At 35.7% G+C, this 27,124-nt stretch overlaps 1 protein-coding gene across 1 annotated transcript in view; it reads left to right on the top strand.

Moving 5' to 3' along the window:
• The window catches only part of LOC150086035 (uncharacterized), a 209,270-nt gene that overhangs the window by 22,265 nt on the left and 159,881 nt on the right, over positions 1-27,124 (top strand). Inside the window, exons 2-3 of the mRNA XM_090374776.1 lie at positions 3,533-3,651; positions 24,238-24,382. Coding sequence (XP_090230902.1) covers positions 3,533-3,651; positions 24,238-24,382 — 264 coding nt within the window. The remainder of the gene's footprint in view (positions 1-3,532; positions 3,652-24,237; positions 24,383-27,124) is intronic.

Raw genomic sequence — 27,124 nt, 5'->3', positions numbered from 1 at the left:
AACAGATGGGATGCAGAAGACAGTCAATGATGGCCTACTTGCTTGTTTTGAATCTGGCCTGTTAGACTCTCTGAGCTCTTTTTTTTTTTTTTTTTTTTAATAGTTTGACTGTAAGTGATGGTGATGTATTTTTGTATAGACCATATGTATGGAATGCACAGAACTTGAGATAAATCTTGGTGTATTACTGGTTAAAAGAAATCTTAAAGGGGGTGGGTAGATTTTTAGAAAGAGTTAAAACTTAGAGTTTAGCAAATACTTAGGTGTCCTGTAGTATTTCAAATCAGGTGCTGCTCACTGACTTGACAATGAGAAGAATGGATTGTCAGGCGATAAATGTTCTGGTTCACAGTGAGGTAATTTTATTCTACGATTCTGTTGTACTCTACCAGGAACATTTTCTGTACAAAAGATAGACAGAATATGTCTGCCTAGTGCTAAGGAACCACTGAGAATTTGGTTCAGAAGTGAAAGGTTATGCTTCAGAAATTTTGCAAGCAAGATCAAAATGTACTTGTGCCTGTAATTTTGCCAACAATAGGAGGGGTTTTATGATGAGAGCTTTTTCACTTGACCCTAAACTCAAGTGACTCTGCAAGACTTATGGAGAAGTTTTTTCAGCTTGGCCTGCTCTAATCGGTAAAATGAATTTATTTAATAGAGATGATATGGTTTGAACAGAAGGATGCAAGGGTTTTTGCTGGAGTCATAGAGGATGCACTAAGGGTTCAACAAAACTGCTAACTGGGGAGGGAGGGATAGGAAATCAGTTGGAAACAACCAGAGACAAGCATAAAGGTTCTATTTGTACCCTCCTTGAGAACATTTGTGAGAGACACCAATATGACACATCATGGGAAGAGACACGTCAACCAACAAAACCTACTCAAGCAGTTAAAATGAATGTGTAAGGATAGTAAAAAATATAATTTTAATGTCAAAAAGTTACTCAATTTTGCTAACAATGATATGAATTTCAGGTCAAGTCCTTAAAGCTGATATTGTACGGCTAATTAAGACTTGGTGTTATCCTGAATTTGGTGATGAGGAATTTCACTATAGTGATTATAATGTATTCAGATGAGGCAGAGAGGGGGTATAGGGGAAGGGGCTATGCTTCTTATCAATAGTGAAGTGCAAACAGTGAATTGAAAGTGGTGACATGAGTCTGTCCCGATAAACTTTTTTTATAAATATCATAAAGAAAACTGTACCAAATAATATTATTATTATGTAATAGTAGAGAGCCACTGTATGTTATTTCTTATGTTTCTAGTAATGTTGACTAATGTTGAAACATCATTTAGTAAATTAAAAATAATAAAAGACTACAAAATAAATTCTATAGGGCAAACTAGATTAAATGATCTTTCTATATTAGCTGTTGAACACAAAACGGACCCTAAAGAACTAATTAGTGGTTTTGCATAAAGGCAAGGAAGATGAATTTTTAAATAAACAAAAACACAAAGACAGACCGACTTTTTTAATAGTTTTTATAGTTTAGATTTATTGAATATTACTTCAAATGTATATTATAATTAACATTCTTATGAGGAAGGCATTCGTTGGCTTTGCTAAAATAGAGGAAGCCCATTGGTTGTCTTTGCATAGAGCCCAAAACATTCCGGCTGTTCATGCCATCAGATATGACCAAGAATTTTTTTTACCTGATTTTCACCACACCCCAGTCTTCACAAGAGTATAGGAGAGGTTCGTATGCTGCACGGAGATTTTCCATGCAGCACACGAAACCCTTTTGTATCTAGAGACTTTCAACAGTTCTGGCCAGCCCGATCAGCAGATCTCAATCCCTGTGATTTCTGGTTATGGGGATACCTGAAAGACAGAGTTTACTGTGGCGGCATGCAGACTCTTGTTGATTTGAAAGCAAGCATTAAACAGCATGTAGCCAACATCCCCAATGAGATGCTATGCGAAACTGTGTCACATGCAGTCCTCCCTTTTCAGAATGTTATCTCAAATGAAGGAAAGCACATAGAACAATATCTCTAGATTTCTAAGTTCTGATATTAAAATCTAATCCTAAGTTAAGTATTCCATCTCATGTTTACAGAGCCAATTTCTCCCTTGGTGGCAGAAATTTGAACAAATTTTTTTCTTCTACAGATCACTTCCCCATACCCTAAATGATATACCCACCAATTTTCACAGTGCTATCTCTAATTGTTTTGACATTAGGGTCTCCTGAATAGGGAAACTTATTTTATAACTGCCCGGTATATATACACAATATACTCAATATTAACCTTTACTGGTCATTTACATAGTTTATACTTAGTTTAATTTATATAGGAGTTCAGTGGCAACCATGGTGTTTGTTTTTCACAGATTAAGTGTAATAAAGTGTTACTACCCTGGAGGCTTCACTCAAATACAGTCACAATTGGTAATTATCTACTAATTACCAATTGTGACTTTTGAAGTTTTGATTTAAAAACAAATAGTGACAGTTATATTGCAGGTCTAAGTCTATAAATGAACCATCATCACAATCAGCATGTTCAAATATTTATTTTTAACAAAATGCCAATGTGCTATAACGCAGTTGGTAGCAAGTCCATATATTCTAACGTGTGTTATCTGTTCCCAGAGAACAAATGCATGTGGAAATCAGTTTGTAACTGTACTGCAAACAGTGAGCATTGTGTTAATATAGAAAAGTGAGCTAATTTAGAATTTTCATTTTACGCATTTGGCATTTGCAGGAAAATATATACGATATACTGCCTATTTTGTGGGTTATTTTGATCCTGTTTAATAGAGATTTTTCAGATTAGTTTTCCACAGTTTCAGATAGAGAAACTGTGGAAAACATTGTGAATTACTCCTGAAGGAACAGGCTGGTTTTCTGAGTGTGAAATACTAAAATTTAAAAAAAAAGGGGATGGGAAATCCCACATGACCAGCACCAGGTTAAACTGAGTTGAACTTCTACTGAAAGATATAAAATGCTTACACAAATGTATATGATCAAGCTTTGTAATGCTCAGGGCTTTTGAATGGCATTCTTATTTCAGAGACCACCTATAAAATATTTTTCAAGTGCAGACACCAAAAGATACTGTAATTCTGAAGTTATTTTCACTCTGATTTTATTCTGAGAAAGTTAAACATGAAGTCAGAGTTATTGCATCGAGAAGATATCAAATGATTGCAGATTAATATCAAACAATAGGACAATATTTAAATTTCTACCTGGACTAGTTAGATAATTGTTTGAGGCTACACAACAACTTCTTATCTAAGTTCTGTTGCATTAAGTGCATTGACTTCTGAATTTTTTAAAGTAATTTCGTTAGAACAAAGTAGATGATATAGCCATACAGCCATTATACCATTTCTTAAAATAAAATGCAGCCTCAAATTAGTGTCTTTAAGTAACAAGAAAATGTATATACTATCAGAAGAATCTTATTAAGATGTTTTTTTCTTGTTACTCAGAATTTAATTATCACATACTATAAAAGTAAAAATTTCATATGAACTTCATCTGTGATTACTGTTCTAGCTGAGAGGAAGCCTACAGCGACATAAGTATGCACATCATATGAAGTTATTTCAGAAACTACCAAGAAGATTGGCTTTTCGATTAGCAGATCTGGTCAATGAGTCTGTTCTTTTTTCTGGGTAAGATCTTTTTTTCTGTTGTATTTCCTTTTTTTTTTTTTTTTTTTTTTTTTGGACATATCTCATGAAATAACAGTTCTAGTATATTCATTTTACATCAGAATTAATATGCAGCAATCCTACATTATCAGCTACAAGTTTCTGTAAGAGCTACTCTTTTCACTGTTGATGTTGAGTGATTTTAATGATTATAGTGACCTCTAGTAATCATGTAATGAATTTACTGCACATACATACTGCAACTTTTGTAAATCTGAAAGCTTGCATTACACCATGTTTATACAAAGGGGTCTTTATAATTTGTATACCTTTACCATAAATATGCTTGATATATATATTAAAAAAATAATAAATATATATATGCTTTTATCATACTCTCATCAATGTCTGTATCTAATTTATGCAGGTCCAGCTCAGTAACATTGAAGTATAGAAGAACAGAAAAGATTTAAAATAGCCACCCAAAGGAAAATAGGGAAGTCCTGAAATTAGAGCATTGGGTCATCATTAAATTTTTGACAAAAGAAGGGAGTGACTAAAAGTTATTCAGTGATGCATGAAAATTTTATATGGCAATTCTACCTTTTCTGAAAACTAGGTAAAATTTTGGTCTAAACAGTTTAAATGGGATTGAGAATCCATGAAGATGACCCCTGCTCAGTACGACTAACAGAAGTGACTACTGCAGAAATGTGCCAAAAAAATCAGACACTGGTTATGCAGGATAGACATTTTAAAGTCTCTGTGATTGCTAGAGAAGTTCATATTTCTGTGGGGCCAGTACTGATTGTCTTCCATGAAGCCTTTGCCATGACAGAGTTCTTGCTAGATGCCAAGAATGTGCACACCTGTTCTGAAACATTGCAGGGCTCAAATTGTTTTGTGAGGAAAATTTACATGTGAATGATCAGATCCAGAAGGGGTTTCATTCAAGGATTGTAACTGGTAATGAAATGTAGATTCATCACTGGGATCCGAGAGAGAGAGAGAGAGAGAGAGAAAAGAAAAAAAAAAAAGTCCTTGCAGTGGAAATGCTATAGGTTACCATTGGCCAAAAAATTCATAACTTGCCCCTCTCCTGGGATGATCATGTCTACCATTTTTTGACATATGGAAGGAATTCTTATAATCCACTATATGTCACATAAAGTAATCACTAGAGATGCCTATGCTGCTGTTTCCAAAAATTTAAGAGGGGAGATAAGGGAACAGAAAAGAGGGAAACTGACACAAGGTGTTTTACTTCTTCATGGCAGTGCTGCTGTACACATAAAGTAGTCATTGCTCTAAGAGATTGTGGATTCCAGAGCAGAATTTGCTTTATGGGACTTGGGTACAGGAGCATTGTCATAAAGAATTAAGACACCTCAAGTTAATTCCTCTTCAGAAATCTGAAGAAAAAACACCTGTGTAGGCATCAATTTTCAGATGATGATGATCTCAAGAAGCTGTAAATGGCTTTTTCAGACTGAAACAAAGTGTTCTTTTTTTCAGTTATTTACACTTTGCCCTCAAAATAGAGATGAATTAAACTCAAGGGATTCCAAAAAAAAAATTAGACTCATTTCTTTTATCATCAAAGTAGATAACTTTTTGGGTGACCTTTATAGCAGATATGACATATTTTGTTTTTCCTTTTTCTTATCTGTGGGTACAACCTATGGAACTGGCTGTATTTGTGGATAAGAAAAAAGCAACATTGTCCATTGGTTGTATCCAAAAAATGTGAACATGATTCCCTTTGATCTTCCATGAAAAAAAAATAATGTCCTGCAGCTGTGAGGACTTCTTTGCAGCTTAGATTAATGATAATTGTGGTTCCTCATTATCCTAACGTCTGAAGAAATGTTCAGGCCTGCTGTTAGCACTAGCACCTGTAGTATGCTCTGGACTAAGCCAGCATCAGCCATTCTTCTGTATTGTGGTTCTTTTTCATCCATATTTAACCACTGATTTATATTTTCTTTAACTGCATTTTCCAATCCATCATTGTCTTTTAATGTTTAAATCCTAGAAATGCTTTTTTTTCTTGTTTCACTTTGACTTCCCTCCCAGCTATAGAAATATTATAAATATTCTTATTTTTAATAAGAATATTTATTACAAGGGGATTTTTTTTTCCCCTTCTGTAATCAAGTCCATCATCAAGTTATTTCTGTACAATATTTTTATGCTCCCAATTACATCTCCCAGGTCCATAGTACTAAGGATGTAATGTTTGCTTTGAGATAAATGATAATAATAATAGAAGCACTTTTTGAGGAATATATATCTGAGATAGATGGTATGAATCAGAGCTGTAATACTCAATATGTTCTACGTTGATATTAATATTTGTAAAATAATAATAAGAGTTTACCTCAATATAGTACGTAGAACACTTTCGTATGATACTCTCTAGAAATTAAAACGAAAAAATCAAAAACTTACATTAGAGTAAAAAATAAATAATTAAAAACCAATTTAACACAATTCAAATCAATTTAAACAATTAAAAATAAATTTAATGCAATTAAAAATAAAAAAGAATCTAACAAAAATATTCAAAACGATTTTCCTTCCTGAAGCTGACAACGCTTTTCGACCGTATGTCGTGATCACAGGGTGGTGGGTTTCCTGTGACCTCAATACAGTACGTAGAACACTCCAGAAAGTAGATGGCATATAGTACTGGGGCAAACGAGGGACTTCTCCTTTAGTCGACTCTTCCTATTTGGTCTACCATTGCAAGTAGTTGTTATTTTCTTTTCTTTTTTAACATCAGCCTCAAGATCTATTGTAATCCCTCTAGGATATTATTGGGATTTGTCTCTTAATTCTATAATTGAGGCCTCATCTTATTACTTCTAGGCCTAGTGGCAGTTCTCCAGCCAGAACCTGCAGGATGTTACCAACAGTAAATTCTAAGTGGGAAGCATTCAAGGAATTAATCGTGGAAGCTACTAAAAGTTTCATACCTATTAAGAAATATTGTTCAAGGTTTAGGCCTAAATGGTTGTCAAATGAACTAATGAGACTCATAACAGAGAAGAAAAATGCATGGGATGCATATAAATTATCAAGCGACTCAGAAGCCTATGGCAGATATAAGTTAATCTGTAATCAGGTCACAAAGGAGGTTTGGCAGGTGAAGGCAGATTACGAGAAATCCTTGGCAAAAGATGCTAAGAAAAACAGCAAGGATTTCTTTACTTATATAAACTCTAAAAGGAAGGGGATGAATCTGATCGGTCCACTTGACATCGATGGTTCGACTGTTGATGATCCTGCTCAGATAGCAAACAAACTGAATGAGTATTTTGCATCTACATTCACACTTGAGGAATTATTAAGGTTTGAAAATGGCAGAAGGTTATCAAATTGTAGCAGGGTGCTTAATGATCTTGTAATAACTGAGAGCAAAGTGGAAGAGAAATTGTTGAAGTTAAACGTAAGAAAAGCACCTGGGGTGGATGGGATCTATCCAGTTATATTAAAGGAGACGGCAAGGCAACTAAGCAAACCCTTAGCCATAATTATGAGAGCATCCTTGGACTCAGGGGAGGTTCCCACGGACTGGAGATGTGCAAATGTATCCCCAATTCACAAAGGGGGATCGAAGGGTGACACGAGTAATTACAGACCAGTTAGTTTAACTTCTGTTCCGGGTAAAATAATGGAGTCGCTGGTTAAAGATGCATTGCAGGATCATCTATACAAGACTGCAGCAATAATTCAGACACAGCATGGGTTTGTTAAGGGAAAGTCTTGTCTGACAAATTTGATAGGATATTATGATGTGGTTACAAAGGAACTGGATGCAAAAAACAATTTTGTTATCATATATTTGGATTTCAGGAAAGCTTTTGACACTGTTGCCCATGGAAGACTATTGTACAAATTGGAGCAGAATGGTATTAAGGGTAAGTTGCTACAATGGATAAAAGGATGGTTAAGTGCGAGAAGACAGAGGGTGGTAATCAATGGGTGCTGCTCTTCTTCGACTAATGTTATTAGTGGAGTCCCACAGGGTTTGGTGTTAGGTCCACTGTTGTTTTGTATATTTATCAATGATATTGATGAAGGTATATCAGGCTTAATGTCGAAGTTTGCAGATGATACAAAGGTTGGCAGGGTTGTTAATGACAGCAATGGCAGTCTGCTACTGCAACAGGATCTAGATAATTTGGGCAGATGGGCTAAGAAGTGGCAGCTGAAGTTTAACCTTGACAAATGCAAAGTACTGCATATGGGTAGAAGTAACTCCAGAGAAACGTACCAACTGTGTGGTACTACACTTAAGGTGGTAGAAAATGAAAAAGACCTGGGAGTAATTGTGCAGTCAGATATGAAGTTCTATGAGCAATGCAGACAGGCTGCCAGGGCAGGTCATGGGGTTTTGTCAATGATATATAGGAATTTTGCTAGCAGGGAAAAGGAGGTGATTATCCCTCTGTATAAGGCAATGGTCAGGCCACGCCTTGAGTACTGCGTACAGGTCTGGAGACCTCATTTTAGGAAGGATGTAGATTTACTTGAGCGGGTACAGAGAAGGGCAACAAGATTGGTGAGGGGAATGAAGGGATCCTCTTACCAAGAGAGGCTTAAGTTCTGCAAATTGCAGTGGCTGGAGACTAGGCACCTGCGCGGTGATCTGATTGAGGTATATAAGGCCTTGAATGGATTGAGCACGCTGAATTCTGATGGGATCCTTCCACTTGTTCAGATTACGAACCTAAGGGGGCATAAATTCAAATTAAGAAAAGACAGATGTAGAATAGATGTATGTGCGGAAATTTGCCTTTTGCGGAAATCAGCAATTAACCACCCACTGGCCTTTAGCCAGTGGGTGGTTAATTGCTGGAACAAACTTCCATCTGTCGTTGTGGAAGTTGATAGCTTGAATAAATTTAAGGAGGAACTGGACAGGCATTTGGAGGGAATGGTGTGATTTTTTTTTTTTTTTTTTTTTGGCTGATGCTGATGGCTGAAAGCAAATGTATAAGCTCATACATTTGCTTTCTTGCATCACATGCTACTACTACTACTACTACTACTACTACTACTAAGTGTACTGACAGTGCAGTGCACCTGCGTGATAGTTAGTAGTATGGTCTGTTGTATAGAGTCCAGCTTCTTTTTGTTTTTATCCAAGCTTGCCCAGTAAAAACCATATACATGTGCCATAAGTAATGACTGGGTGGAAGATTGCCTTATAAATAAGTACAAGTGTCTTCTCTTTAGGCCCCAGTTGGCTCTGCTGATTCTTGCTATCGTTCTGGTGTAATTTCACACTTTTTTTGGCAATATGCACTAGATGGGATAGAATGTCAGTTTTGTGTCAAAGATGGCTCCCAAATACTTGAGTGCTATCACCAGGGCCATTTCTGGTATGCCAGAAACTTTTATTTGTTGTTGCCTGCAGAGCAGAGCTGTCCTATGATTAGCATAGATTTAGTTTTGGGTTCAGCGATTTTTAGCTTATGGATTTTTGCCCAGTGCTGCAGAACGTTTAGAGCATAATTTGGCTGATGTTTTAGGCTAGTTCTCGTGTCAGCTTTGACAAGCAAGGCAAGGTTGTCTGTAAAGGTGACCTTGTCAATGCTGCCAATATCCATTGCCAGGAATTCATTCAGGACTAGGTTCCAAAATGTGGGACCCAGAACTGAGCCCTGGGGCATTCTTGGATTACTGTATGGTTGATACTCTGGTTGTGGATTTTAACTGTAATCTGCCTGGTACTGAGGTAATCCTTAATATAATTATAAAGATTTCGAGGGATTCCAGTTTGGCGCAATCTCCTGAGTATGCTGGGCCATCATAAGGTCTCATATGTACTGACAGTGCAGCATGCCCTCGTGATAGTAGTATGATCTGTTGTATTTAGTCCAGCTTTTTGTTTTTATCCAAGTTGTTGTTTTTTGGTGCAAGGGGGGGCTTCTTAGGCTATATTGCACCTATCAATGTTTTTTATCCAAGATAACCCTGTAAAACCATATGACTGTGCCATGACTAATGACTGAGAGAAAGATTGCCTTATAAATAAGTGCAAGTATCTTCCTCTTTAGACCCCAGTCAGCATGGCCAATTCTTGCTTTCATTGCAGTGTAATTTCAGCAGAGTGATATTTCTAACAGGTATTTTTCTTCAACATTTTGTGAAGCCTTAATGAGGCAGTACATTGCATCTTCTGTTGAACATCTGGGTTTAAAACCAAATTGCTTATCTGATTCAAGATTTTCACTGGAGAAGTGAGTATCTAGTCTGCAGAATATCAGTTTTTCTAATACCAGTATTGATAACAGGGCAATAAAATTTAACCCCAGAGGCTCACATCTGGTGAGTATGGGCTTGGCACACCCAGGGTCCTGAGCTGGATATCATCATTCTTCTCTTCCTTGGTGATTCCCTTCTCTCTCTCTCTCTCTGTCTCTCTCTCTTTCTCTCTCTCTCTCTCTCTCTCTCTCTCTCTCTCTCTCTCTCTGGGTAGTTCAGAAATGTGTTTTTTTTTTGGCTGGTGCAGCATAAGCCTCAGGCACCCTGTATCACTTTGGGTTATTAGGTGATTTTTCTGGATTCTTTAATATAAGGAAAACATTCTACACCCTTATGTAAGCAGTTATTGTAAAGGCTGTAATAGGTGGTCTGGAAAGCTATTGGTAAATTCCTTTATCATTTCAATTTCTATTAAATCATTACCTTGGTATTTATTAACTTTAGTTTTATTAACTGCAGCAGATAGTTCTTCCCAGGTAAATAGTGGTTCTGTGGTTGTAACTGTATATCTCATTTTCAGTGCATATTTTAGTCTATTCCTGAGTTAGGGGTTGCATATCCTTGGGAAACAGAACATTTAAGGTGTTATTCACTGTCTTCTCCCAGGTGTGCATTGGTTGTCCATTTAGAGTGTTGATAGTGTTTACTACGTCTCCCTTTGGCAGTTTGTTGGTAAGTATGCAGTAGACCATACCCCGGGGGTTGGCATTTCCAGAAGTACCAACATGGGTCTGCCAGGACTTTTTTTTTTTTTTTTCTGCTTTATTAAGCTTGTGTAGCTATTTCTCAGAGAACAGTATGACTTCCTCCAGGCATTTATCTCAGCTGATGGCCAACTGGCTCGAAATCTCTGAAAGTCTTTTCTGGCACAGTTGATCCTTCACTGGAGATTTTCCAGCTTGGCACCACCAGGGGGACAGCATTTGTTCTTGGTTGCTTCTTTTTCATATAGGCTTCTGTGGCTTTCCTGATAATTTCAATTAGTTGACTGACCTGTATATCAATATTATGATGATTATTATCCTGTGGGAGGGTTCCCTCAAGTATGGTTTTTAAAAATTTCCTTGTATTTTTTCCAGTTTGTCTTTTTTATGTTAAATCTGATATTTTTGATACTAGAGAGCTATTACGTGCTCGATAATTCCTATATTCTATTATATTATGAATCAACAGGGCTTACCTTTATTTTTTGATATAGGAAGCTTCTTTTCCAACTCTCCTTGTCCAACTCGCTAATACTTCATGGGGAAGGCGATGTCAATTTTGCAAAACATTGTCATAAAGTTAGATTTTGGAGGTCTAAACGGGCTAATAATTAAGGATCGATTTTACATTTTGGTCCTGTGGCTGGAATTTTGAGTTAAATTTAGGGGTCTAATAATTGGGTAAGGGGCGGGGGTGGGGGTAGGGGAATGTAGAGAATAACCCCAACCCCTACCCCCACCCCCGCCCCTTACCCAATTATTAGACCCCTAAATTTAACTCAAAATTCCAGCCACAGGACCAAAATGTAAAATCGATCCTTAATTATTAGCCCGTTTAGACCTCCAAAATCTAACTTTATGACAATGTTTTGCAAAATTGACATCGCCTTCCCCATGAAGTATTAGCGAGTTGGACAAGGAGAGTTGGAAAAGAAGCTTCCTATATCAAAAAATAAAGGTAAGCCCTGTTGATTCATAAGTTAAATCTGATAGTATCATGTGCTGAAAGTTGAGATTGGATCCAGTTGGCGGATCAACTGAAAGGTGATTGTGCGGTGGTCAGACTTAGTCCAGACTTACAAATTTACAAACTGGAAAAGTACAGGCCTCCTGTACTTTTCCAGTTTGTAAATTTGTTAGCTATGGCTCGAGTGGCCATAGTAACATCTATTACACTTTTATGTGTGTTACTGAATGTTGCAAGATTGTGTGGCTGGTTGATGGCTGTGAATGGTGATGTAGCTATGAAGTCCTCCGTCTCCTGCTCATTGTGAGAGCTCGTTCTATCTATTGTTTGTGGTCATGGCTATTCTGTAATGGTGACCTCCAATTTGCTTCCATCGATACTATTATTTTAGTGCTAGGTAAGTGCTAGGCTAAGAGCATTTTGCAAATATTGTATACTGGGACCAATGCTGTTGCCGGATCTGCAGTACAGTGATATTGCATGAAAAGACCCCAGAGGGGAAGTGATATGTGTACAGGCTGCAAGGGGAGTGCAGAGGTTAACGTAGTTACTATTATTTTAGTATTTCTTACTACCCATATTGTTATGGGTAGTAAGAAATCTTTATTATGATAGCTGCCCATATTGTATCCATGGAGGATTCAAATATCCTGTAGTTCCTACGGTATCCCCGAATCCTGCCACCATGGGTGTAGGGCTCCTGGACACAGGCACTTTCATTCTGTTTTTCTTCATTATTAGTTTTAGCCAATTCACAACTGCATGGGCTCCCTGGGCATTTAGTTGCAGGAACTTCAAAGCTTGGTAAGTGTCAGGATTATGATTAATTATCATGATCTATTTTTTGTTAGACAGTTGGTCAGACAACTTGAGTAGTCGAGACCCGCTAATTTTCGTAAAATCGGACAAATGCTAATAATTTATTGTAATTTTTCCTCGTAGAGGATCTGCGATCTCATTATGGATTTAAAATAAACTTTGTGGATTTTTTGAAAAGGGTAGTATAGGCTAATTTTGGGAATTTTAAGAATATTATATATTATTTTAAAGCAGAAGAATACTCTTACCTGGTTTCTCAGGGATGGCCGCCTCCGGGAGAGGTGTAATTTTGAAGGTGTTGAAATTGCAATTATATGGAAGGAGGACGAAGGAAAAAAGCCATCTTTTGTCCTAAATCCTTGCATGGGGAGTAATTATAGGCATAAAGGGAGGTGATGTCCTGAAGCCTGATGGGGGCTTTTCGTTAATGAAATTTAACGGGCATGAATTAAACCACCACTAGTTCTAAATTTCTTGGCCCATTGCAACAATTAAAGGAATGGTGTTATATCTGAACACAGGTATTGAAATAATTAGATTATCAATGCTTCTCCTGTGATATCTTGTGGATAATATGCAGTTGATAATAGTGCTGTTATCAACTCATATACTCATGTGGATAATGATATAATTTCTAAAGTGAGCATAAGTCAAAGCCTGTCACTGACTCATAGAGCTCTCAAGACTTCAAGGCGGTAAAATATATTTCATAAAAGCACTTATCATCAAATTATTTTGATATCTGCATTGCAGTATGGTTCTGCTTCTTAGCTTAATTATTTTATATATTTTTATTTGTTATTGTTATTAGTTTAATTTGGTTACAGTTTTAAGGACACAAACCTTTTTTTACTTTTAATAACTTTCTTAATATTTTTTCCTCCTAATATTTAATAAGTTTTTTTTTTTTTTAATAACTTTTATTTTGTTAGAACAGATAAATATTTTCTTGAGTTAATTCTTATTTCTAATTGTATTTATTATTCCTTATTAATTTGAATATAATTCTGTTTTTCTATGATAGAGGAAATAAGCCATTAGATACAAACTTATTTCATATTTAATCTGGCTTTGTTAAAGTATATTAATTAGTTCTCAGTTTGAATATTGTTGTTTATTTTGCTTACACTTTTAACCCATAATCATTTATTAATGACATTATTTTGCTGTTTCTTTTCCAAGGATGTGAAAAATTTTTACTTTTAATCACTGTTATTATTATTCTTTTTAATTTAATTTTGATTTCAGTTTACTTGAATTTTATAGTTTTATCATTATTATTTTTAAACTGATAGATAGGTATTATTTTGAAAATGAAATGGCTTCTCTGATATTATTTTCCCTTTCCTCAGCACTAGTTGGTTTCATGTTTTAACTCCTTATGGTTTTCCCCCCATATGGACTCCTGTGTTTCCCAGCTGTAATGTTTACTTTAAGTTTCACATCATATTCAACCTCTGAAGTTGCAAATAGTTACTTGTGTCAATATGAAGCCTAGTGTTGCACAATTTCTATTTTCCCCACTTTCTAAATAATAAATTTTTGTGCAACTCTTAAAAGCATACATTATTTACTTTGTTCAAAACCAAATTTGATATTCCGTTTTTGTTTCTTTAGTGGGGATTATGGTGTCACTTTGATTACTTTAATAATATAAAAGGCATTTTGCAACTCAGAATATGCACTCACTCAATTTGGATGGAAATGTGTAATTATTTTTGAAGCCATCAGTGATAACAAATTGCTTTAACAGAACAGTTCAATGTAATTTGTTTTTCTTATTATTTATGCTCTTTTTTTTTTTTTAATGAAAACCCCAAGCATGAGAAGAATTAGAATCTATATTACTTAGTACCATGTGTGGATTGAAGGTTGAGCAGATGAAAAGAAGGTACTTGTTAATATTACGCTTGAATTGCTGTAGATTGTAATTTTCAGAAAATACATATGAAAGGATGTTGTTCCAGAAAACAAGTTGAAGGAATATATGAGGAAGAAGAAAAATTGGACAGTAAAAGAATGTTGACTAGTTGCAGCACGTGATTAGACTGGTTTGGGGGAGAGAGAGAGAGAGAGAGAGAGAGAGAGCAAGAATTATAGAAGCCACTTCAGAAGAAGAACAGTGCCTTCTATGGAAGTGTCTGTAGAAGATGCTTGCAATAGAAACAGAATGTATATGAGACAGAGAGTAAAAAGATTTTGTTAGAGATGGGTCATTAATTAACCTAATTTCCTCCATTTGAATGGATCTAGAAGCCTGAGAGAGGTTTTGGGGGCACCACCCCAGATGTGGGAACAATATCCCATGGTATGGCAGGTTTGCAATTTGTACAGAGTGAGCAGCGCTGTTTGGAAGAAAAGTAATGCTGAGAGCAAAAGAGAAAACCTAGTTTTTTAGATGCAGAGGAAGCAATATTTGTGATGTGCTTAAACAAAGAGAGATTAGAAGTCAGGATAATTCCTAAGAGAGATATGTGATCTTGTCTAGAAATCTAAGAGTCATTGAAGATAAGTGTAGGAGCAGAAGGATCCTTTTTTTTGCGAGATATAAGACAGAACTGAATTTTAGAAGGTTTCAAATCAACTGTTATCTTTTTCCCCACTGGAGAATTACATGGAGATCAGCATTTATGGAATTGATAGTGGATATTGGAGAAGTTTAAACTGTTTGTATGGAACAAGATTTTCAAACTGGAAAGTGGAATGCTGTGTGCTATCATAAGCAAAACTATGGATAGTATTTCTGGTCAATGGAAGGTCATTAATATACAAGAGGAAATGAGTGGGAGAAAGAACTGAACCTTGGGGAACAATGGCATTGGTGGTGAAGTTAGAAGACAGAGTCTACCATAATTTATATGCATGGGATGCATATAAATTATCAAGCGACTCAGAAGCCTATGGCAGATATAAGCTAGTCTGTAATCAGGTCACAAAGGAGGCTAGGCAGGCGAAGGCAGATTACGAGAAATCCTTGGCAAAAGATGCTAAGAAAAACAGCAAGGATTTCTTTACTTATATAAACTCTAAAAGGAAGGGGATGAATCTGATTGGTCCACTTGACATTGATGGTTCGACTGTTGATGATCCTGCTCAGATAGCAAACAAACTGAATGAGTATTTTGCACCTACATTCACACATGAGGAATTATTAAGGTTTGAATATGGCAGAAGGTTATCAAATTGTAGCAGGATACTTAATGATTTTGTAATAACTGAAAGCAAAGTGGAGGAGAAATTGTTGAAGTTAAACATAAGAAAATCACCTGGGGTGGATGGGATCTATCCAGTTATATTAAAGGAGGCGGCAAAGCAACTAAGCAAACCCCTAGCCATAATTATGAGAGCATCCTTGGACTCAGGGGAGGTTCCCACGGACTGGAGATGTGCAAATGTATCACCAATTCACGAAGGGGGATCGAAGGGTGACACGAGTAATTACAGACCAGTTAGTTCAACTTCTGTTCCGGGTAAAATAATGGAGTCACTGGTTAAAGATGCATTGCAGGATCATCTAGACAAGACTGCAGCAATAATTCAGACACAGCATGGGTTTGTTAAGGGAAAGTCTTGTCTGACAAATTTGATAGGATATTATGATGTGGTTACAAAGGAACTGGATGCAAAAAATAATTTTGATATCATATATTTGGATTTCAGGAAAGCTTTTGACACTGTTGCGCATAGAAGACTATTGTACAAATTGGAGCAGAATGGTATTAAGGGTAAGTTGCTACAATGGATAAAAGGATGGTTAAGTGGGAGAAGAGAGAGGGTGGTAATCAATGAGTGCTGCTCTTCTTGGACTAATGTTATTAGTGGAGTCCCACAGGGTTCGGTGTTAGGTCCACTGTTGTTTTGTATATTTATCAATGATATTGATGAAGGTATATCAGGCTTAATGTCGAAGTTTGCAGATGATACAAAGGTTGGCAGGGTTGTTAATGACAGTAATGGCAGTGTGCTACTGCAACAGGATCTAGATAATTTGGGCAGATGGGCTAAGAAATGGCAACTGAAGTTTAACCTTGACAAATGCAAAGTACTGCATATGGGTAGAAGTAACCCCAGAGAAACGTACCAACTGTGTGGTACTAAACTTAAGGTGGTAGAAAATGAAAAAGACCTGGGAGTAATTGTGCAGTCAGATATGAAGTTTTCTGAGCAATGCAGACAGGCTGCCAGGGCAGGTCATGGGGTTTTGTCAATGATATATAGGAATTTTGCTAGCAGGGAGAAGGAGGTAATTGTCCCTCTGTATAAGGCAATGGTCAGGCCACGCCTTGAGTACTGCGTACAGGTCTGGAGGCCTCATTTTAGGAAGGATGTAGATTTACTTGAGCGTGTACAGAGAAGGGCAACAAGATTGGTGAGGGGAATGAAGGGATCCTCTTACCAAGAGAGGCTTAAGTTCTGCAAATTGCAGTGGCTGGAGACTAGGCACCTGCGCGGTGATCTGATTGAGGTGTATAAGGCCTTGAATGGGTTGAGCACGCTGAATTCTGATGGGATCCTTCCACTTGTTCATGTTACGAACCTAAGGGAGCATAAATTCAAATTAAGAAAAGACAGATGTAGAATAGATGTGCGGAAATTTGCCTTTAGCCAGCGGGTGGTTAATTGCTGGAACAAACTTCCATCTGTTATTGTGGAAGTTGATAGGTTGAACTGGACAGGCATTTGGAGGGAATGGTGTGATTTTTTTTTTTTTTTTGTTGGCTGATGCTGCATAAGCTCATACACTTGCTTTCTTGCATCACATGCCACTACTACTATCACATGCAGTGAATGGGTGAGCAGTCAGATTGAACTAGATATCCAATTACAAAAACAGTTAACAAACCATAAAATGGAAGCTTATTTAGGAAATATTTATGCCTAATATGATCAAAAGCCTTTGAAATGTCAAAAGCAACCATTTGAGTTTCACCATTCTTTTCCATTGAATTTGTCCACAGATGGGTAACATAAGCCAGTATGTCAACAGTGGATCAACACTGACAGAATTCATACTGGTGATCATTGATCAGATGGAAGGTTTCTAAATAGTTTAGGAGTTGGTTGTTAATGGATTTCACCATTACTTTAGAAAGTGTAGAGGTAAGTGTAATGGGACAATAATTGGATGGAAAGGATTTGTCATCCTGTTTAGGAACTGGCTGGATATAAGCAAATTTCCAAGCAGAAGGGAAAAAACACCTGTGGAATAAGAAAGTTAAAAAAGGCAACACTGAACAGAAATAAGCTCAGGAGCACAGGTTTTGAGAACAAGTGGAGAAATACCATCAGGACCTGGCACTTTTTGGGCATCAAGCCTGTTCATAATTCTTCTGACATTCTTTTGATGGAAGCCCATCAAGATTTTGAATACGGGAGTTAGAAGAAAAATAGTATACCCTTAGGCCAGCTTTATCTCTAGCTGAGGTGGCAATAGAACCATCCCATTTTAACAGAGGTGGGAATAGAAATAGGTAAAACTTGTGTCCAATAGTTTTGGCAGGAGACCAGAATGCTCAACTACCATTTCATAAGAAGCTAGTTTTCTACTCTCAACCTGTTCATAATCTAGTTTGGACTGGTTTAAATTAATAACCGCTTTAAAATTATTGTGAGCTTTGTAGCCAGAAAATGAAACTGGAGATTTGGATGCAAGCCAATTGCAATATGTATCATTCTTACTCATGAACAGCTTTATTGAAAAACCAAGCTTTGGATGAATGATGAGATTTTAAGTTGGATAAATGATGAGATTTTAAGTTGGATAAATGATGAGATTTTAAGTCGGGGTGTCGAATAAAGGATTTTAATCCCTACACGAATAATTTCACTAACACAATCTGAGCAAATATTGCTCGGATTGCAAAAGAAGAAAATAAATTTTGTAGATCATCCCATTTAGCATTATTGTAATGCCAAACAACATGAGCTTGAGATTGGCCACGGGACAAAGGCTCCATTGGTGAAGAGACCATCACCAAGTTGTGATCTGAGGTGCCTAGAGGGCCACTCACCTCAACTGTGTACTTGGAAGGATTGTTTGTAAGATGAAGATCAAGCATGTTGGCTGTGTGATTAGGGTTGTCTGATATTCTGGTAGGTAAATGAACAATCTGTGTGAGGTCATTAATAATTGCAAAGCTTCAGCATCTTGACCAGCAGGGTCCGTGTGACTAGAAAGGGAAAGCCAGCCAGATTTGTGAACATTAAAATCACAAAGGAAAGCCACCTCACCATTAGAAAAGTTGGACTGGAGAAAGTCATGTGTGAAAGAGTTCCAAGTGGTTAGTGGAGTTTTGATAATGATAAAGGCAACAGGTGAATTTGACAGATTGTGGTATTGAGGTTTTAAGCAGGAGAAGATCGAAAAGAGGAGATTCCAAATTACTTAGTCTCTTACAGAGACTTAGCCTTTCTTACAGGGAATATCAGAGCAGACATATACTCAAGTACCACCTTTGAAGTGAAAGGAATTGTACTGTGAGTAATTAGGAAAAATTAAATGAGCAGTGGTTGAATCACCAATAATTGAGATTATGTCAAAAAAAGGTATGTGGGATTTGGCAGACTGAAAGTGAAAATGGACAATCATTTAGATTGGAGCTGAGACCATGTATATTTATAAAATGAACAAGTGTTTTGGAGATTTAGTTCTTTTCAAAGATAAGTTTATTCTCTTAGTTTAACTATTCATGATGTATTCAGTAATAAGAAAAGGTGGGGAGGACAGGTTGTGTGAAGTAATGAAATTTTTGGATATGACATAGACATGGCAAGAATATACCCAGCCCCTTGACAACTCAATGCTGATGACATTCTTCCCTTTGCTCAGACTACGTACATGAGGTGGCATAAATTCATTTTGAGGAAGGGTGGTTGCAGGATAGATGTGAAGAAGGTTGCCTTCAGCCAGTAGGTGGTTGACTGTTGGAACAAACTTCTCCCTAGTGTTGTGGAAGTGGATATTTGAATGAATTCAAGGAACAACTAGACAGATTATTGGATGAGTGATGTGGGTGGTTTTTTTGACTTATGCTTTATGAAATAACTTCCATACATTATATACTACTACTACTAATATTAATGTGGCCTCGACAGTGCTCCTTGCATGCACACTACTCAAACTCCCTCCAGTCGCTATCTGGCAGAGTAGAGATAGCAAAATTATACACTAGCTGATCCGACGGAAGTATCCTAGAGAATTGCCAATAGATTCCATCCAGTGGACTATCTAGCAGCTGGCTGAGAACACCGTTTTAAAGCTGTACCCTCGAAACGTAAGAAAGATTGGATCTTGCCATCATAACCTTAAAAGACATCAATTGTACTGCATGATGGAAAAGATGAGGGGTTGGCAGAGCTTTGCTCTGTAAACTAAACATGGCTCTCAGTACTTGAAGCCTCCAATAAGCAAAGTGGTGGTATTGCACCAGTTGATGGGAGTCATCTACCACTTAGTATTGCCTGGTAACACAGAGGGGCAGCATTCCTCTGTGTGGTATGGAACTTGCTTGCATGTGGGGATTTAACCAGGGTTACTGACAGTCCCACCATCGTGACGGTACAAGCAGAGGATTTGTTTGTTGCAGAATGACCAGACTGCACTGAAATTTGGCCCACTTGAGTGTCACCTGATATCAGTTCCATCAGTATTTTAGACATCCAGGTTGCAAGCCCAGCTTGTAATACCTGAGAGAATCTCTGTGACAGCCTCAAGGACCAAAGCTTATATGCTGAGGTATATAAATATCCCAGGGAGAAACATTTTATGTTTTAACCTTGGTTTAGAGTCTAGTTTTTTGCTGTATTATTAATTTTATCCCTTGGGTTGTAGCTCATCTTATTTTCAGTGTCTTGAGTTCCTGCAATTAGGAGAAATCACTGTGAAAGGAATTTCACAGTGAAACTTAGTACCAGTGGTGGGAATCAAAAATTTTAAAAACAGGTTCTATATTACCTTACTCCCCCTTTTCAAGGTAAAAAAGAAAAACCAAACATAGACCAAAAGTAGCATAGCTCGAATGGTGTTCGGTGTTAAATGGTCTTTAGGGACCGGTTCGGTGAACTCGGGAAATTCTAGGAACAGGTTCGCGTGAACCGACTGAATCCCTTCTGAACTGGCTTAGTACGAGGAATGCTCATATACAATCTAATTATTCTGCACACAGAAGTTTTAACTTTTGCAATAATAAACACCAAAGTTGGATTATTTCTAATATTTTGAATTGGCAGTGTATAAATGAAGAAAATAACTTTCAAGTCCAGTTTATTGTATTTCATAATGGTATGTTTAATTTATCCATAATGTTACGTCCCCTGTATAAATTTATACATCGTATTATATTTCCCGTATTTATTTTGATTATTATTATTATTAAATTGAAAGAAAGATTCTGGAATGCTATTCCATGGCTTTTCTGCAAAAAGACAGATTTGCATTAAAAGTTTTATCACTGATTTTGATTTCTCAAAGTTGTGAAATATACCTACAACAATGGTATATTGTTGTAGCCTGTTTCACCACCATATTGGTCAAATTTCTGCTGATTCCGTATTAATATAGCATATATTTTTTAATTTAAGTAACTCCACAGGAGGAAAAAAAAGAAAAGAAACTTCATTAGCATCAAGTGTTAAACTTCATTAGCAATGTGATATGGGAGCAAATTCCTGTGTGTTTATGACTCTGATCTACTATATCTGATCTGCTAGTGACTGAATGAAACATTTATTCAGCCATTGTCTAGCTGAAAGTGTCCTGCTTGGTAAAATCTAGAGGCTTTCCAAATTGGATTATTTCATGCTGGTTAATTTAATCACTTTAAATCTGACAAAAATAATACTTTTATCGTGTTTTATTCTTCTTCTTTTTTTTTTTTTTTTTTTTTTTTTTTGTGCCCATCACTGCAAACTCCTCTCTGTTCCTTATTCTTTCCAACAAGTCCACTTTTGTAAGTACAGTGAAATCGGGGAAATTATTGAGCCAGTTTATTAACAGTTTGAGTTATATTTCATAAAGGATAAAATTAGCTTACACATATTGTTTTACATAACATTTTGCCGACCGGGCTAGCCGGGTGGGTAAAGTGCCTGCCGGGCAACCCAAAGGTCGCGGGTTTGAATCCCACCTCGGGCTTGGATCAAAGTACTACAAAAACCTTGGGAGGTGCATTATGGCCACAGAAGCCGATGCACCAACAACTACAAAAAAAAAAAAAAAAAAACATTTGTGTGGCATTATTTTTTATGTGTGTGTGTGCAGAAAATTATATAGTTATCCATCTAGAAAAGAATAGCGAAAGCTTAAAAAGCAGTACTCACCTTGAAATTAATCTGCGATGGTTTACTTAGGTAGCGTGGTTAATGTTTAAGTTGAATTGTTAAATTGAAAAATTAAAAGGGAGGGAAGTAGGTAAAAGTTGACTGAGTTAAATAGGCGCAAGGAAATAGAAGTGTACACATCCAATCCTTGGTTGTCATCGAAATAAAAGAAAAGAAAAGAATAGTTAAAAACTGTAAGTGAATCTGGTGAAGCCAATAGTCTTTACGAGGACTTTCGTTAGTTAAAGAACGTCTTCAGTTGGCAATGTGTGGGGAGAGAACGCGCATGGTATTTTAAGAATAAAAAATTAAAAAATTATACTCTCGTGATGCCTTTTTTGACATGTGGGAACTTTAATCTCGAGAGGTTCCAAATTGGGGAAAGATTGAAGGGAAGTTTAGAATTTAGAATTTTGAGGTTAGAGTGGTGCTTGTACCATTCAATAACTAGGGCTTCATATTGAACTATTCTGTAGCTGGATTTTAGTTTAATGATGGAAATGGCAGAGTCGATGAGCGGGTTGTGGTTGTGAGTCTGGGCATGAGTTGTAAGTTCTGTGACAGATTGGTTAGACATGAGACTATGGAAATGGTAGTAGGCACGGGTGTTGGATGTTTTTGATGAGCCCAATTTAGTAGTGGTACTTCCGATATAACATGTGTTGCAGTTTTGTTGACAATTAATGAGGCATATAATATTATTAAGGTCGTCTGTAGGATATTTGTATGTGTCTTTATAGGTGCTGAAGAAGGATCCTAATTTGTTGTAGGTGGAAAAAACAAGGGAGATATCAGTGTTGTGAAATAGGTGTCGGAACTGTCCTGCTAGTTCATTGTGGTAAGGGAGAACTATGCGGATGTTTGTTTTATTTTTGTCTTTAGTTGGGGTGTTAGATTTAATTTTATTTTTAGCCTTAAGGATTGTATTTAAAATAAGTTGGTGGGGGTAACCTCTGGATATAAATTTGTCAGTAATATACTGTATTTCATTGTGAAGGTCAGTAGGTAAGGAACTATACTTTAGTGCATTGTGAATTTGGTTATATAAAACTGCTTTTTTAGTGTTTAGAGGGTGATGAGAAGCAAAATGTAAGTATTTGCCGGTGTTTGTATTTTTCCTGAAAATTTTTGTATTTAATTTTGTGCCTGTTATATAGATAGTAAGATTAAGGAAATTTATCTGATTATTTTGTCCAATTTCAAGGGTGAATTTAAGTCTATTGTGTACAGAGTTAAGTTTTACGAAGAGGTTATCAATAATGGATCTGTTGCCTATTACAAGAATGTCAAACACTGGCAAATACTTACATTTTGCTTCTCATCACCCTCTAAACACTAAAAAAGCAGTTTTATATAACCAAATTCACAATGCACTAAAGTATAGTTCCTTACCCACTGACCTTCACAATGAAATACAGTATATTACTGACAAATTTATATCCGGAGGTTACGCCCACCAACTTATTTTAAATACAATCCTTAACGCTAAAAATAAAATTAAATCTAACACCCCAACTAAAGACAAAAATAAAACAAACATCCGCATAGTTCTCCCTTACCACAATGAACTAGCAGGACAGTTCCGACACCTATTTCACAACACTGATATCTCCCTTGTTTTTTCCACCTACAACAAATTAGGATCCTTCTTCAGCACCTATAAAGACACATACAAATATCCTACAGACGACCTTAATAATATTATATGCCTCATTAATTGTCAACAAAACTGCAACACATGTTATATCGGAAGTACCACTACTAAATTGGGCTCATCAAAAACATCCAACACCCGTGCCTACTACCATTTCCATAGTCTCATGTCTAACCAATCTGTCACAGAACTTACAACTCATGCCCAGACTCACAACCACAACCCGCTCATCGACTCTGCCATTTCCATCATTAAACTAAAATCCAGCTACAGAATAGTTCAATATGAAGCCCTAGTTATTGAATGGTACAAGCACCACTCTAACCTCAAAATTCTAAATTCTAAACTTCCCTTCAATCTTTCCCCAATTTGGAACCTCTCGAGATTAAAGTTCCCACATGTCAAAAAAGGCATCACGAGAGTATAATTTTTTAATTTTTTATTCTTAAAATACCATGCGCGTTCTTTCCCCACACATTGCCAACTGAAGACGTTCTTTAACTAACGAAAGTCCTCGCAAAGACTATTGGCTTCACCGGATTCACTTAGTTTTTAACTATTCTTTTCTCTTCTTTTATTTCAATGACAACCAAGGATTGGATGTGTACACTTCTATTTCCTTGCGCCTATTTAACTCAGTCAACTTTTACCTACTTCCCTCCCTTTTAATTTTTCAATTTAACAATTCAACTTAAACATTAACCACGCTACCTAAGTAAACCATCGCAGATTAATTTCAAGGTGAGTACCGCTTTTTAAGCTTTCGCTATTCTTTTCTAGTCTATTAACACGGTACTTGAAGATTTCTAAAAATTTCGTATAGTTATCCATCTTAATGTATAAGTTATATGTGTGTAATCTTTTTTTAGGCATGTATTTCTTGGTTTCACAAAAGATGGGCAGTTTGTTTTGTCTTATACCTTACATGTCGAAGCAGATGAGTTAACAGGTTATCCGTGTTATGTGTACCGATTACACTGGTGGCAGTTTGTTCCATACCAGCCTCTAAAGAAAGTAAGTGAAGTTTTTTTTTTTTTTTCCCCTTTTTGTTATTTTTTATAATGATCATTTATTACTCTAACCATCTGTTTACTTTTGTGTCATAATCAAATTATTTAAAAGGTCATCATTTTGTTAGCACATAGAAAAATTCTAATTTATTATTTATATTTATTACTATTTTTTAAATTATTATTTTTGCCTCATAGGCATTCTTTTATTCATGATAAAAGGCAGACTGATGAAAAATCATGAAGCTATGCTTTATTGTATAGGAAATGTGATCAAATAAAAAAAAGAAGAGGTTCAATAGCACAAAGACAGGATTTAGCTGTATGATAGTGCACCTTACATACAGATCAATTTTTTAATAAGAGATTACACTTATTCTACATTTAGTGAGGTACCTCACTAAATGTAGAATAAGTTTTAGAGCATCTATCTTACTCATCATGGCTTGCATCTTGCATTTTTTTCCTTTTCCAAGGATAAAACAAATGCTAAAAGATGGCTTTGGAGGTATTAATGAAATATAGTTGCTACAACGAAGGTGCCTGGACTGTTTTCAGCTACTTTACGTTTATTTGTGAAAATGTGTTGCTGCTTGAGGAAAATTATTGCAATTTAAAGGAAATGTTTAAAGTTATTAACATTCACTCATTTATATTAAAAAAAATAATTTTGAATATATTATGTATATTGAATTATTTTATGATTTATCTTTGCAGCATTGTTTTCTGTGCTCTCATCTTTTTTTTTTTTTAATTGACTTTTGTTTTTAATAAATTATTCTGTTCTCTAAACTAGTGCTTTTTTTTTTTTTTTTTTCAACCTTTATACTTTGAGTAATGGAACACTTTGAAATGAGTAAGGATTGGTGCAACACCATATATGATGCTTCATAAATTAGCAGAACGGCAAATCTGTATAAATTTTATTTTGCTCGTTCATTTTCAATACAAAGAAACCAGTGTAATTAGAAACAAACTAATAAAAATTAATTATGTAATGAAAATTTATTTTTTAGTATAGAAATTTTGAGATTTTATTTTAAACTTCATAAAATATTGAAATGTAGATAAGCACTAATTTTTGGTAAAACATTTCAAAGAATGCTTGAACAATGCTCATAGAACAGCAGTGATCTGCTGAACACTGGTTTGTGAAACACTGCTTGCAACATCACAACATACATTTGAATCATTGGAGGAAACAAATTTAGGAAGATATAATGTAATAGTGTAGAAGTATCTCTCCACTCTTTTGTTATGGATCCATGTGCATATTATCAGTTTGCCAAACAAGTTGTGGAACTAAGTCTGTAACCAATTTCTGTACATGGTAATGTTTGAAAATTTCCTGAGCTTGTTGTTGTGAAAACCATCAACAGTTGAAGATATGGAAGATCCACACTTTTCCACACTTTGGAAAATATTTTGTTTTTGATTATCAGTTTGGGCTTTAAATACCCTTAATGCAATGTTTGTGAAGTATTTACAAACTTTCGCTTTCTCTAGTTTTTTATTATTTTTCACTATGCTAGATTGAGGCAAAAAGGTTTTCTGAATTTATATAGAAGGATTAATCATTTTGTGAAGACTGCCAATAAAGAGAGCAACACCTTGACACTTCTTCCTTCATATCGACCTCGAAGCAGCTTGCAATCTTATATAGATTTAATTATTGTACCTAATTGCATTCAAGGTTTCAGTAAGAAACTGTGTTCATCATTACAAGACGTTAATTAAAAATTTTAAATGAAAAAAATAAATAAAATAAAAATAAATACTAATAATAATTCCCCCCCCCAAACATCTCATAAAACTAAGTAATCATAATCCAATTGTTTTCTCATTTTTTACTCTTGCCATATTAGCACTGAAATGGGTTAAACTCAAATACAAACATTGAAGAAATTAACTTCAAAGTGTTTTATTAAAATTAACTTAAATATAAAAAAGTATTGAAATTGTTATCACTTCCAAATTGAATTAAGCTTTTACTCCTATGTATATATTAAGTGCAATAGCATCATTAATACACAGCCATTTCTGAATAAACAGAATATTTATAAGGCGGCATCGTTTTAAGTTATATCTCATATTGTGAATATATTTAGACTATGTATATAATATATACATAGTCTAAATTTTCTCGCAGCTTGAGGCTTTAGCCCTAAATGCATCTTAGCTTTTACCCCTATTATAATAAATACTTAAAATTACTACCATTAACTTTCAAGCATATTCATAGAATGATTGGTATTATAGCCATCCTTTTAGGAATTACTGCCTCATAAAACTGTCAGTTTCTTTCTTATATGTTTTGAGCAGAGTTGGCAAGTTTTTGACATGCATTGGTTTTATTCAGTTTAATGCAGGGTTTAAATGTAACAATTTATTTATCAAAAATGTTAAATGTTTAAAAATGTAGAGGGTAAAATATAGCTTTTTTAGTATGGCAAACAAGAAAAAAAGGAAATGCCAAACCACATTCCAAATACAGCAAATTCCTATTTAATAAGGATAACAAAGAAGCATTCATCTCAAACAGAATCACACTGCTCAGGGTGAGTGTTACTTTGTTTTGTCGTCCTTATTTTATTGCAGTTCATTTCAGTTTTTAGGTTGGCATAGATAGAAGCAGAATCACACCTTACCAAGTTAAGCCTTAAAAAGACAGCAGGAAATTGTTGTACAGGCTGGCCTTGATTAATTAATGTGATTAATTCGTCCCACGAGCGCATCGCACAAAACA

Source organism: Mastigoproctus giganteus, chromosome 5 (genome assembly GCF_048544385.1).
Source record: "Mastigoproctus giganteus isolate SK-2022 chromosome 5, ASM4854438v1, whole genome shotgun sequence".
Classification (NCBI taxonomy): Eukaryota; Metazoa; Arthropoda; class Arachnida; order Uropygi; family Thelyphonidae; genus Mastigoproctus; species Mastigoproctus giganteus.
The sequence above is the reverse complement of the archived record's forward strand: the minus strand, read 5'-3'. Positions and strand labels throughout refer to the sequence as shown.